At 40.9% G+C, this 14,659-nt stretch overlaps 1 protein-coding gene across 1 annotated transcript; it reads left to right on the plus strand.

The window, feature by feature from the left end:
• The first annotated feature begins 3,398 nt into the window (after positions 1-3,398).
• On the plus strand, positions 3,399-12,070 carry LOC123749531 (zinc finger protein 268-like). Its single transcript, XM_069323210.1, has one exon. The coding sequence runs from the start codon at positions 5,659-5,661 to the stop codon at positions 7,627-7,629; it is 1,971 nt and encodes a 656-aa protein (XP_069179311.1). The 5' UTR covers positions 3,399-5,658; the 3' UTR covers positions 7,630-12,070.
• Positions 12,071-14,659: the final 2,589 nt, after the last annotated feature.

A 14,659-nucleotide genomic window follows, 5' to 3' on the forward strand; every position in this document is an offset into this window, starting at 1 on the left:
TCGTTCCTGTCAGGTGCGCCTTGGTACCGCTCTCTCTGCCTCTTTTCAGCAATACGAAGGTGTGCCCCAGGGTAGTGTTCTGAGCACTACTCTTTTTCTGGTTGCCCTCAATGGTCTTCTTTCCTCTCTTCCTTCTGGTGTCTTCTCCACCCTCTATGTCGATGATCTTACCCTTTGCTGTCAGGGTGATGATTCGCCTCTCCTTCAGCGCCGGCTTCAACTTGCAATTGATGCCGTGTCGTCTTGGGCCACCGATCATGGCTTCAAGTTCTCTACTTCTAAGACTTGTGCCATGACTTTTACACGGAAACGGGTTGTTCTTCGTCCCTCTTTGTCACTTTATAGTCATCCCCTTGAATACAAAGATTCCGCAAAGCTTTTGGGGTTATTCCTTGACACTCGTTTGTCTTGGTCTCCCCATATCTCTTACCTCCGTGTTCAGTGCTCTAAGGCCCTTACCCTCCTTCGGGTCTTGTCCCATACTTCTTGGGGGGCAGATAGGCGCACTCTCCTTGCTTTACATTCCTCGCTCGTCCTGTCTAAGCTCGATTATGGTTGCCCTGCTTACTCGTCTGCTTCTCCTTCAACTCTTCGCCGTCTTGATGCTTTGCACCATACTGGGTTGCGCCTCAGTTCTAGTGCCTTTCGTTCGACTCCCGTCCTTAGCTTGTATGTTGACACTGGCTTCCTGTCTCTCCAGGACCGCCGTGATCGCTGCTGTCTTCGCTATCTTGCGCGGTCCTTGCAACATCCTTCCTCTCGCCTCTGTCGTGCTTTAACTTTTACCCCTCCTGCGGTTTCTGTTCCTCTTCACCACCTCCCTCTTTCTGTACGGTTATCTTGCCTCCAGGATTCTCTTTCCGTTCGTATTTCTGATGTTTCTCCTCGTGTTGTTCCTTCTTTGCCCCCGTGGAGGGTCCCTCTTCCGCGGTTTTGTACATCCTTGACCCGTATCACTAAAGCTTTTACCCCTCCTACGGTTCTAAAACGCCTTTTCCTCGAGCACTTTTCTTCTCACTCCCGCTCCGTTTCTGTCTTCACCGATGGGTCTAAGTCAGAGGACGGTGTGGGCTACTCTGTTGTTTTTCCTGATCGCACTTATATGTGTCGCTTACCTCCGGAGACTAGCATCTTTACAGCGGAACTTTATGCTATTCTCCATGCTCTTCGTCTCCTGCTTTCTCGTTGTCAGTCTTCCTTTGTAGTTGTTGTTGACTCTCGTAGTGCCCTCATGGCTCTCGGGTCCTTTAATCCGGTTCATCCAGTAGTTGTCGAGATCCAGCATTGGCTGTTTCTTGTTCACAGTAAATTTAAGTCGGTTGAGTTTTGTTGGGTTCCCAGCCATATTGGTGTGTCTTTAAATGAGCGTGCGGATGCTGCCGCCAAGAAAGCTGTCCGCTCTTGTCCCATCTCTCGTAAAGGCATTCCGTATTCCGACTTTTACCCGGTTATCCATTCCTCAGTCTTTACCCGTTAGCAGGCTTCTTGGTTGTCTGTTACTGGTAACAAGCTACATACTCTTAAATGTTGTGTTTCCTCATGGCCGTCCTCCTTCCACCGTAATCGGCGGTGGGAAACAGCTCTGGCGAGGTTGCGTATTGGCCATACTCGCTTAACCCATGGTCACTTGATGGAGCGCCGCCCTGCTCCTTATTGTCCTAGTTGCATTGTCCCTCTTACGGTCGTGCATGTCCTTCTTGAATGTCCTGACTTCCAGGACGAGCATGTGTCTTGCTTTCCGACCGCCCCTCGCGGTCACCTGTCCTTCGATAGAATTCTTGGTGACTCGGATACTTTTGATATTGTTCGCCTTATGCGTTTTTGTTCTCGTATTGGCATCCTTGGTGATATATAGCGCTCTCTGATTATTTTGCGCATTTGATGGTGCTACATAGCCTTCCCGGTTTGGTGCCTTCTTTTGATAATTACTTACTTTGCTATGGTGATGATGTGAATCTAGTTTGGGGAACGATTTCAATATGATAAACATTCTCTGGCTAAATGATTAATGGCTCACACAGACAATTATTAAATTTAAATTATTATTATTGCTTCCACAGAAAATGAAATCTTTACTTTGGCTACAGAAAACGGTGCAAGTGCTCGGGGGTGACTTGGGTAAACAGTTTCAACCTAAAACACTACATATATAAACATGCCTTTCTTGACCTCATTTTTAATTTATATAGAGTTCTGAAAGCTCATTTTCCATAGGAAATATACTAAGGAATTTATTTTATGACTAGAGCGTAAACTAGGACCCCTCATTCAGATTAAAAGCACGACAATTATTGACTTAAACATTTACCCATCATCAAACACACACGACTCTCCGAAGCCATTTAAACCCCAAATATCCAACCTCCACATGCTATCCTGGTTCCTTGGGTTGCCTACCATGACTGAGAACCCCACAGTTTCTTGCAAATTCAAGAAAAGGCTTACTACACAGTAATATCCAACTTGTTCTTTGTAAGGAACCTTGACCCTCTGTATGCATGACCCCATTGGGTCACTCGTAGGTAGGGGGCCCCTACTGATGACATCAGGTCATGTGACACCCCTGCAACGCTGGGTGAATTTTTCTTCTGGAGACCTAATTTGGCCTCAGGCTACCACTGACCAGATGTTTTCTCTGGAACAAAATTGAAAGAAAATGGGATGTATATCTGGGGAAACAGCACAAATATAACTCGAGTCTTTGTTCCCATTTATTTTTTCACATGGCTATTTTTACCTGATTATTGAAACCCTACCAAATACAGTGGCACCTCGACATACGATTGCCCCTACTTACGAAAATTTCGAGTTACGATGTAAATTTCATAGAAAAATGCGACTCGACGTCCGATGGTGTCGTCGACTTCCGATATTTGTTGGTACACGTTCAGGTCGACCAAGCGAGTGGTTCCCAGTCACGCGGCCGACCTGCCTCTTCTTTTGTGGTGATTTTTTGCATTTTGTACATTAAAGTAATTGGCAGTGGCAGGTAGATGGGCTTGGTAGGTGAACAGGTTCGAGCAGGCAAGTGGGTGAGCAGGCAGGTGGGTGAATAGGTGGGTGGGTGCATTGACAGGTGGGTAAGTGGGCGTGCAGGCATGTGGGTAAACAGGTGGGTGCCGGGGAAGTGGGTGAACAGGTGGGTGGGTGAGTTGAGCAGGTAGGTGGATGGATTGGCAGGTGGGTAAGAACGGTACAGGTCTATAATTTAGAGGGTCTTCTCGAATACCATTTTTGTAGATTGGAATTATGTTTGCCTTTTTCCATATATATTGTATCTGCTAAGATTCCTGTGCGCAGGGATTGGTACCTGTTTGTAGTCTGCTGGCTGATATATTTTACCTATACTGTATATCTTTGTTTTATTTGGAGAAAGAACCATTATAATATTGGAATTATTAAAAAAAAAAATCCTATTTGGGAAATCTTTACTAGATTTCGAAGATTCTGTATTTGGTATTTGTTGACTTTAAACGACTTGGTAATCTCTCAATCTTTTCTTCCACAGCTCCTACGGTCACCAGAAGAATAATACATGCAGTGCCAGAAACCAGTGGCATTGAATAATACCTGCAGTGTCAGGACCCAGTGGTGTTGCATAATACCTGCAGTGTCAGCATCCACACAGTGTCAGATATACTGCATACATGTTGTCAGCAGCATTATGAAACACATTATGGTGTAAGAAATACTACATGTAAATGGGTAAGACTGTCTTCAGCACACTCATGTCAATGACTACATGTATTATCAATATGTCATGCATTATTAACATCTCATGTACTATGGTAACAAAGGAAATGTGTATTTAAATTAAATTTGGTGTATCATTAATATAAAAATCTCGGTATTTATTAGTTCATTGTGTATGTGGTACAGTATTGTTTTTAATACTATTGTTTGACAAGAATACATTTTAAGATTTTCAAATTAATTATTTTTATTATCAGGTTCTAATATAAAAAAGTTTAATATATATTTTCAGTTTTAAAACATTTCATACTTTTTCTCCTATGTGAGCCATTGTAAATGTTGAGAAAGCATTAAAATAAATAATCTTTATACTGTATAGTAATTATGATTTTTTTCTTAGGTAATTTGCTCTTAAGCTCAAAAGGCTCTCCAAATAAGATAATATATCAGTGTTCTTAATGCTCAGTATTTATTTATTCACATATTTACATGACTGTATTGGAGATTTAAAAATAAAAATGTGCATGGTACATTGGATCAGTAAGTTCTTGTAAAAATCACATACGTATATTTTTGCAAATGACAAACCACATGAGGGTCCACTGTACCCGACTCTTGTGCTATGGTTATATTTATAATAAGACATCCATCAGTTCTGTGGTTATATTTATAATAAGACATCCATCAGTTCTGTGGTTATATTTATAAGAGAACTTCCCTCAATTCTCTGATCATATTTATAATAAGACATTCCTCAGTTTTTTGGTTATATATATTATAAGACATTCCTCAGTTCTGTGGTTATATTTATAATAAGACATTCCTCAGTTCTGTGGTTATATTTATAATAAGACATTCCTCAGTTCTGTGGTTATATTTATAATAAGACATCCCAAATTCTGTGGTCATATTTGTAATAAGGTTCTGTAGTGAAACATCTTAATACTGTGGCTGTATTTATAATAAACCATCCCTCTCTGCTGTTGCTATATGTACAGTATGATAAATCAGTATAATTATAAATAAATTTATAATATATTTAATTTTCCTATACGAAGACATTTTGTTAAATCTTAAAAAAAAAAAAATTGCCACAGGATTTGTTTGTAATGTTTACAAAGTTATACACGGACACTAACTTTCCTGCTGGTGAACGCATGTGGAGACGTAGATTTGTATGTTTGCTTTTACACTTGATTCACAGGAAATATTGTAGAGTATATTTTATGTCTAGCACATTTTATAATATAATAAGCACAATATTATCTTACTATTTATGAATAATACCAGTGGTTTACATATTGTAACATTTTTCCATTCTCTTGTGTCTTTGACAAGTAATTAAATTACTTTATATTCCTACAAAAGTTAATTAGATTATTCCAATTGCTTATCTGATATTGAGTGCCATCTGTTGACAACAGAGTTAACACTATAACCTGTGTGCTCTATTCTGGTTACTCTATACTGATTGCAATGTAGTTACTTGAATTACTTATGTATCCGACAGTCCAAGTGTTTTTGGCATCTCTTAACAATATTTGCTTTAGTAATAAATAAAAGCTCATGCATTTAAAATATATCAAATATATTACTAAGATTTATAAAGAACACAACAATTTATAAAGGAGACAAATACTAATAATAATTGTCTACAAGACTTAACTAATGAAATGTAGAATATTTCATTAGATAATACTTGCTTTTTGGATCAAATAGCTGTAAAGGTTTATACAATCAAGAAAACTGTACAAATATTTATTAAAAAGAAAAATGTCATTAGTGTTGAATGTTCAAAATTATATTATGAAAACATCTCGCATAATAGCATACAAAACATTTAGAGAAAAAAAATAAATACATTGTCTAAACTACTTTCAAAAATATCAAAATTTATATAAGTGACCGTTCAGGAGAAAAGTCATGTCACTGTAGAATGTGTCTGAAAGACTTTAAAAATAAATTATGGCTAATAACACACACACAAGGATTCATACAGGAGAGAAACCATATCACTGTTCAGTGTGTCAAAAAGACTTCTCACTTAAATCAAATCTAAGAATACACATGAGGATTCATACAGGAGAGAAACCATATCACTGTTCAGTGTGTCAAAAAGACTTCTCACTTAAATCAAATCTAAGAATACACATGAGGATTCATACAGAAGAGAAACCATATCACTGTTCAGAGTGTCAAAAAGACTTTTCACACAAATCAGGCCTAATAAGACACATGAGGATTCATACAGGAGAGAAACCATATCACTGTTCAGTATGTCAAAAAATTTTTACTCGAAAATCAAATCTAATAACACACATGAGGATTCATACAGGAGAGAAACCATATCACTGTTCAGTATGTCAAAAAGACTTTTCACAAAAAGCAGATCTAATAACACACATGAGGATTCATACAGCACAGAAACCATATCACTGTTCAGTATGTCAAAAAATTTTTACTCGAAAATCAAATCTAATAACACACATGAGGATTCATACAGGAGAGAAACCATATCACTGTTCAGAGTGTCAAAAAGACTTTTCACTTAAATCAAATCTAATAACACACATGAGGATTCATACAGGAGAGAAACCATATCACTGTTCAGAGTGTCAAAAAGACTTTTCACTTAAATCAAATCTAATAACACACATGAGGATTCATACAGGAGAGAAACCATATCACTGTTCAGAGTGTCAAAAAGACTTTTCACTTAAATCAAATCTAATAACACACATGAGGATTCATACAGGACAGAAACCATATCACTGTTCAGAGTGTCAAAAAGACTTTTCACAAAAATCATATCTAAGAAAACACATGAGGATTCATACAGGAGAGAAACCATATCACTGTTCAGTATGTCAAAAAGACTTTTCACAAAAATCAGATTTAATAACACACATGAGGATTCATACAGGAGAGAAACCATATCACTGTTCAGTGTGTCAAAAAGACTTTTCACGCAAATTATCTCTAATAAGACACATGAGGATTCATACAGGAGAGAAACCATATCACTGTTCAGTATGTCAAAAAGACTTTTCACAAAAATTATCTCTAATAACACACATAAGGATTCATACAGGAGAGAAACCATATCACTGTTCAGTGTGTCAAAAAGACTTTTCACACAAATTATCTCTAATAAGACACATGAGGATTCATACAGGAGAGAAACCATATCACTGTTCAGAATGTCAAAAAGACTTTTCACACAAATTATCTCTAATAACACACATGAGGAATCATACAGGAGTGAAACCATATCACTGTTCAGTATGTCAAAAAGACTTTTCACAAAAATCATATCTAAGAAAACACATGAGGATTCATACAGGAGAGAAACCATATCACTGTTCAGTGTGTCAAAAAGACTTTGCACTAAAATCAGATTTAATAACACACATGAGGATTCATACAGGAGAGAAACCTTATCACTGTTCAGTGTGTCAAAAAGACTTTTCACACAAATTATCTCTAATAAGACACATGAGGATTCATACAGGAGAGAAACCATATCACTGTTCAGAATGTCAAAAAGACTTTTCACTTAAATCAAATCTAATAACACACATGAGGATTCATACAGGAGTGAAACCATATCACTGTTCAGAATGTCAAAAAGACTTTTCACTTAAATCAAATCTAATAACACACATGAGGATTCATACAGGAGAGAAACCATATCAATGTTCAGTGTGTCAAAAAGACTTTTCACAAAAATCATATCTAAGAAAACACATGAGGATTCATATAGGAGAGAAACCATATCACTGTTCAGAATGTCAAAAAGACTTTTCACTTAAATCAAATCTAATAACACACATGAGGATTCATATAGGAGAGAAACCATATCACTGTTCAGAGTGTCAAAAAGACTTTAAACAAAAATCAAATCTGATAAAGCACATTAGGATTCATACAGCATAAGAGTCATTTGAATATTGTTAAAAATCACACAGAAATCACAATAGCGTGATGCATCAATGAACAAATCCACAAGGACCATGACAAGGATTTGAACCTACGTCCGAGACCATCACAGATGCTGCCTTATCGACTGAGCTACAACATGGTAAAAAGAGTTGAAACCAGAAGTTTTACTGAACTTGAATCCTGCAGCCTCTCCGAGACACAAACCAGGGTTTTACACAGCTCCCTCATGCACTCTAGCTATGTCAATAGGCCGTTCTACCTCTTCTGACGTAGGTTCGAATCCTCGTCACGGCCCTTGTGGATTTGTTCATTGAAGCATCATGCTATTGTGATTTGTGTGTGTAATGAAGTGAGGGGAAGAGGTAGAACAACCAAAGAACTCCCTCCCAAAAGAAAACAATAAAACTTACTTGGCGTGGTTATTACTTTCTCTTTTCCCCTCCAGCTTTTACTGCGCATAACTCTACTGCTCTCTTGATCTGTCGTGATATTCCCTTCATCCCTCAACTTTTTCAGTCGCCCATTCAGTGTTTTGTGGTCCGTATCTTTGTGAGTAAATGGTATACAGTCTGTTCCGTTTATCTCCCCTCAAATTTTACGCTTTCTCTTCATGATCCTAAACACCTGTTGGACTCTTTACCAGAGCCTGTGCTCCTTTTGGATGATTTTAACTGTCAGCATACCCTCTGGGGAGATATTCTGACAAACACCCGGGGACACCCTCTTGAACCATTTGTGCTCACTTCTCTTCCTTTATAACTAGTGAATTCTGGTGAACCCACTCATGTTGATTCCCACCCTTTCCTGTATTGATCTTTCTGCTCATCTTCTCTTTATATGGACTTCAACTGGCAGGTTCTTGATGATCTACATAAGTGACCTTTTCCCCATCCTTCTCACTTTTCTTTTCTTCTCACCCTCCCCTCTCCTTCTCTAGGTGGAAGTTTGACAAGGCTGTTTGGAACCTCTTTACCTTTGTGTTACTCTTTCCAACCTCTCTGATTTTCCTCTTTCCCGAGCCCCCCCTCCTTCTTTCATGACAGTTTTTGATGCTGCCCTCAGCTCTGTTCCTCACTCTACCTCCTGGGGCGCACAGAAGTGCGTTCCCTGGTGGAATGCAGCCTGTGCTCAGGCTGTCCTCTGTAAGCGTGCGGCCTAGAAGAAATACCGATGTTGACGGACGCCTGATTCTTTGCTTTTGCATCAAAATTCAAGTGTGGTGGCCCGTAGGGCCATCTGTACGACTAAGAGTGAGAGTTGGAGATCTTTCATTTCCACTATTATGTCTAACACCCTTCTGCCCCTGATCTGGGAGGAAATCAGCAAGTTAGTGGGTAAGTTTTTTCCAGATGTCTTGCCAGTTCTTCACCTCTGTGGTTCTATTGTGGCAGATCCAGTCTCGGTCAAAACCGAACTGGGTTCACACTTTTCAACTGTTAGCTCCGATTCTCCTCTTCCTCCTTTCCTTACTCTTAAGCCTCTTCTTGATTCTTGTCACTTAGATTTTCAAACGCCTCTTCATCATCTTTATAACGCTCCTTTCTCTCTCAGAACTCCAGTCTGCCCTGGCCTTCTGCGGTTCTACAGCGGCGGGTTCAGATGATATTCATTATGTAATACTTTGACATCTCCCTCCATACACATTTCAGTATTTACTGAATGTTTATAACAGTGCCTGGGAGTTGTCATCAGTTCCCGAGGACTGACTTGAGGCGGTTCTTCTTCCTATTTGAAAACCTAGTTCTCTGTGGTCATTCCCTAAAGACTTTCGCTCCATTGCTTTAACGAGTTGTGTCTGCAACCTCTTTAAATGTATGGTCAGTGTCGGTCTGATATGGTTCTTGGAATGCTATCACCCCTCTCCTTCTCAATTTGGCTTTCACAAGTGTTGCTGCATGACTGATGTCCTCCTGAACTTAAGAGGTCTATGTACTACCTTTGCTGTGAAGACCTTCGTGGTTGCAGTCCTTTTTGACCTGGAAAAGGCGTATGACACCACCTGGAGATATCACATTCTGTTCCAACTCTGTTCTTTTGGCCTTTGTGGCACTCTCCCTCTCTAACTAAAGATCTTCCTCTCTTGTCGTTCCCTTAGAATGAGATTCTAAGGGAACCTCTCTGCCTCTGTTCGGCAATACGAAGGTGTACGTCAAGGTTGTGCTCTGAGCACTACTATTTTCCTGGTAACCCTCAATGGTCTTCTTTCCTCACATCCCTCTGGCATTTTCTCAGCTCTCTATGTTGATGATCTTACCCTCTGCTGTGATGACTCGCCTTTTCTGCAATGGCATCTTCAACTTGCGATTGATGCCATGTCGTCCTGGGCCACCAATCATGGCTTCAAGTTTTCTCCAACTAAGACTTGTGCTATGACCTTTACTCGGAAGCAGGTCGTTCTTCGACCCCACTCTGTCCTCTTTATAGTAATTCTCTTTTATAAAGGATAGTGTTAAACATTTTGGGTTTATCTTTGACACTTGCTTGTCTTGATCACCCCATATCTCTTACCTTCGAGTTGAATGCTTCAAAGCCCTTAACTTACTTAAGGTCTTGTCCCATACTTCCTGGGGAGCTGAAAGGCACATGCTGCTCTCTTTACATTCCTTTCTCATGCTGTCTAAACTCAATTATGGCTGTCTTGCTTACTCTTCTGCCTCCCCCCCCCTTCCCGTCCCTGTTCAGCTCGTTGATGCCATGAGGGGGGCTTAGTGGGCGACTGCTGGAGTGGACAGTCCTCTGCCCTTTTGTAGCCTTGGGCTCCTGCTGCTATCCTCTCTAATTGTGCTGAACAACTTTTCCTTTTCCTTCTGTTTCGTTTTTCTCCCCCCCTCTTCTCCTATCTACTTGTCGTTTCCTGCCAACCTTTTGCTTGTTTTGGTTATTCCTTTGGACTACTTCTATTTTGACGCCTGGGTGCTTGAGGAGGCATACTCTTGCACCCGTATAACTGTAGTACCCAAAGTCGAGAGCGAGGGGAATCTTTTATTGTCAATCCTCCTTTCATCACTGAACACGATCTCGACAGACTGACGGTTCTTAAGGTGGCGTTTGTGGGGCGTATACTCAGGACACAGCCCTAGGAGGCCCTGGTGTGATCAGCAATAGCTTCTTGTTGGGTGTCCTGCCTCTAACTGTTGCTTCATGGTGGGTGTGGGGGCACATTTGTGAATGAATGTTTCTATTTTGTCCTCATGTTAAATTCTGTTTCTCCTTTACCTTCTCAGGCTCGTGGGGTGGGCAACCAAGCCCCCCGAGTCGGTCCGTGTTGGAAGACCGGGCTCTGGAGCCTCTGCTGCATTGGGCCCCGACCCTGCTCCTCCTTTGGCCCGAATGTTTTGGTATTTTGGCATTAATGTGCATTTACAAAGGTGAAATGTAATTCTGGTCAGTGTTACGGACCCGAGCCCAGCGTCCGAGCATGGAGCAGTGACGACCGCGACGAGATATACCAGCCACGGGGGCTGGTTTCCCGTCCTGATCAGCTCATAACACAGCCGCTGCTGACCTCTGGTGAGGTGACGCTTAGACATCAACGCCATCTATGGAGTGGATATGTGGGCGTTTGTGTCTAAGCCTGTGAGTGAGGTGCCCTAGAGTGTAACAAGTACTGATGACGTGTCTGATTACAGAGTCGACCTGGGACTGCTGTAATGAACGTTGGATCAGTCTACCCAAGGCAGCCGTAGAACCTCCACGCATTTGCTGCTGAAGCTGTGAGTCACCCCCCGGATGAACACTGTTGTGTTAGCCTGCCTGTGAGGTGGCAGATCCAGGGATTGTCGTACCCGGGGCTGACTAGTGGAGAAGACTAGCCACTGGGGTGTTGTGGTGAGGAGGGTGATCTGTGGAATCACACGAGGCTCCTGCCTAGGGCTCGCAACCCTAGTATTGGTCGTGGAGTGGCCTAACCAGCGGAGCTGATTGGAACCTGCCAGCTACAGGCTGGATTTGTGGTTGACGGCCTCCACGACGGTGCACCCAGTGGGACTGTGGTTTGGCTGACCTGTGGCCGGGGTAGACTCGCCGAGGGAATCAAAGGATTCATCGTGAGGCCACAAGAGAACCAGGACCACTCTTCTTGAGCACCGTGAACGTCTTGAGTCTTCGGAGGAAGACAAGTGATTGTAAATAAGTGTAGTAATAATAACAGTGTGTGACTGTTTATATATATTTTTTTTAATGAACACTGTTTGTCAACCTATTGTATTTGTGCTGCTTTTCAGTCATGTTCCCCCTTTTTTTTTTTTTTTTTATCTTTATTTGTATTTGTTCTCAACACATTTTATTCATTATGCTCAATTAGTATTAAGTTCTAGATATTAATGTTCTTCCTGCCCGAAACGCATTGCGTAATAGTGGCTTTAGGCATTGTATGTACTAGCTCTATCTATATATTGATCCATTAATGTAACATCACTTGTGTGTATGTACCTTACCTGAATAAACATATTTTATTATATTTTATTTTTTTATTTTATTTATTTATGGTGGTGGTGCTAATATATACTTAATAGAGAGCAGTTTTATCCCTTCCCCTTTAATTTACTTGCGTTATGGAACACACCCCTTGAAAGCCACTACTAGCTTGGGGCCGGATACCCCAACTCTAACAACATCAGAGAAAGAACCCAGTTGCGACCCAATAGGGCTGTAACAATCAGCTTCCATATATACTTTATACACATACATATACATACACACACACACACATATACCTACATATACATATACATACATATACATATATACATACATATATACACATGCATTTGTCTCTATCAGCTATCTCACCCTGTCAGAGTAAAATAGAAACTAGTGTGCAATTAAGTGCTTAATCACTGAAGGTGATTAAGGTGCTTTTACAAGCTCAGGTTATATAGTTACATCACATACATACATTGAGTAATTGATACATTACATGGTTAATCTTTGGTACAAGTCCAATATATCAAGTGTTCCAGTACTCATATAGTAATTACACAGTTCAGCATACCTTAGCCCAGGAGGGCGAAAGTCAGTCAATCTACAATATAATGTTCAAGAGAGTGCATGTTTTCTCTTTCACAAAGTTGACACATTGTGTACTTGACATTTGGGTTTTGAGAAAGCTGCCAGATACGTCTATATCCCAAGCATATTCTGGCCACTATAACATCACATTGCCAGGTTCTCTTTCTATTAGTCACACATGTGAATGTCTCCTCACGATATCCATCATAATATTTAATGCTACAACTTTCAGGTCTTTGTGAATTTGTTAGGGTGGTGAGCTCTGCATTAGATATTTGTTTAAGTATTCGCTTTGTCACTGCTAATGAAACACCAATATCAATTTCTACCACTGGTTTTCTACAGGCTGTCTTTGCAAGCATATCAACAGTGTCATGCCTTGAGATGCCAACATGTGATGGTATCCATAGGAATTTAATTTCAAATCTGTTTTCTTTAGCAGCTAAAACATTCATTCGAATATCACTGACTATTTTCTGGGTGTCACTACTATGTGCGTTCAATGCCAGGAGTGCACTCTGCGAGTCAAAGTATATAAGTCCACTGCCTTTGTCTTTTAAAAATTCAGTGGCAAGGTATATGCCTGCAAGTTTGGTTTGAGTTGTACTTGCCCAGTCATTGACGTGCTTCATTGCTGTGTGTGTTCAAATATATTACATGCACATTCGGTACATCGTCCATATTCTTCTACAGAGCCGTCGGTATAGCACTGATACACATCGTTACCCCATACTCTGAGTACTTTCAGTGATGCTTTTCAGTGTTAACTGTTTTAATAATGTAGAGTGCACATTATCCTAATTGCATTGTCCCTCTTACGGTCGTGCACAGCCTTGTTGAATGTCCTGACTTCCGGGACGAGCGTGTGTCTTGTTTTCCGACCGTCCCTCGAGGTCGTTTGTATCTCGATGGTATTCTTGGTGACTCGGATACTTTTGATATCGTTCGCCTTATGCGTTTCTGTTCTCGTATTAGCGTCCTTGGTGATATTTAGCGCCCTCTGATTATCCCACACATGTGATGGTGCTACATAACCTTCCCGGTTTGGTGCCTTCTTTTTGATAATTACTTCTGCCTTTCCCTCAACTCTTCGTTGTCTTGATGCTCTTCACTGTACTAGGCTACGCCTCAGTTCTGGTGCCTTTCGTTTGATTCCTTCCCAGAGCCTGTATGTTGTAACCGGCATCATGTGTCTACAGGATCAGTGTGATCATTACTGTCTTCGCTACTTTGCGCGGTCCCTACAACACCTTCACTCTCAGTAATGTCGTACTTTGACCATTACCCCTCCTGTGGACCCTGTTCCCTTTCACCACCTTCCCCTTTCTGTGTGACTGTCTTGCTGGCAAGGTTCTCTCTCTCGGATTGTCTTGCCAATGTTTTTCCTTGTGTCATTCCATCTTTGCCCCTATAGTGGGTCCCTATTCCTAAGTTTTGACCCCACATGAGTAAAGCTTTTACCCCTCCTACAGTTCTGAAACGAATTTTCCTTGCTCACTTTTATTCACACTCCTGCTTTATCTCCATCTTCACAGATGTATCCAAGTCTGCCGATGATGTAGGCTACTCTGTTGTATTTCCTGACTGCACCTGTATGTGTCGCCTGCCTCTGGAGGCATCTTCATGGCAGAACTCTATGTAATTTTGAATGCTCTTCGTCAACTGCTTTCTCGCTGTCAATCTTCCTTTGTTGTAGTAGACTCGCAGTGCCCTAATATGGCTCTGGAGTCCTCTAATCCTGTCCATCCTATAGTCGTTGAAATTCAATAATGACTGTTTCTTATCTCCTGTAGATTTCAGACAGTCGAGTTTTGCTGGGTTCCCATAGTCATATAGGCGTTTCCTTAAATGGAAGTGCTGATGCTGTTGCGAAGAAGGCTAGCCGCACTTGACCCATTTTCCGCAAAGGTGTTCCTTATTTCGACTTCTACCCAGTTATTCATTCCTCAATCCGTGCCCGGCGACAGGATCACTGATCTTCTGTTACTGGTAACAAGCTGCGTGCTCTTAAGGG

The sequence above is a fragment of the Procambarus clarkii genome, chromosome 12 (genome assembly GCF_040958095.1).
Source record: "Procambarus clarkii isolate CNS0578487 chromosome 12, FALCON_Pclarkii_2.0, whole genome shotgun sequence".
Taxonomy (NCBI): Eukaryota; Metazoa; Arthropoda; class Malacostraca; order Decapoda; family Cambaridae; genus Procambarus; species Procambarus clarkii.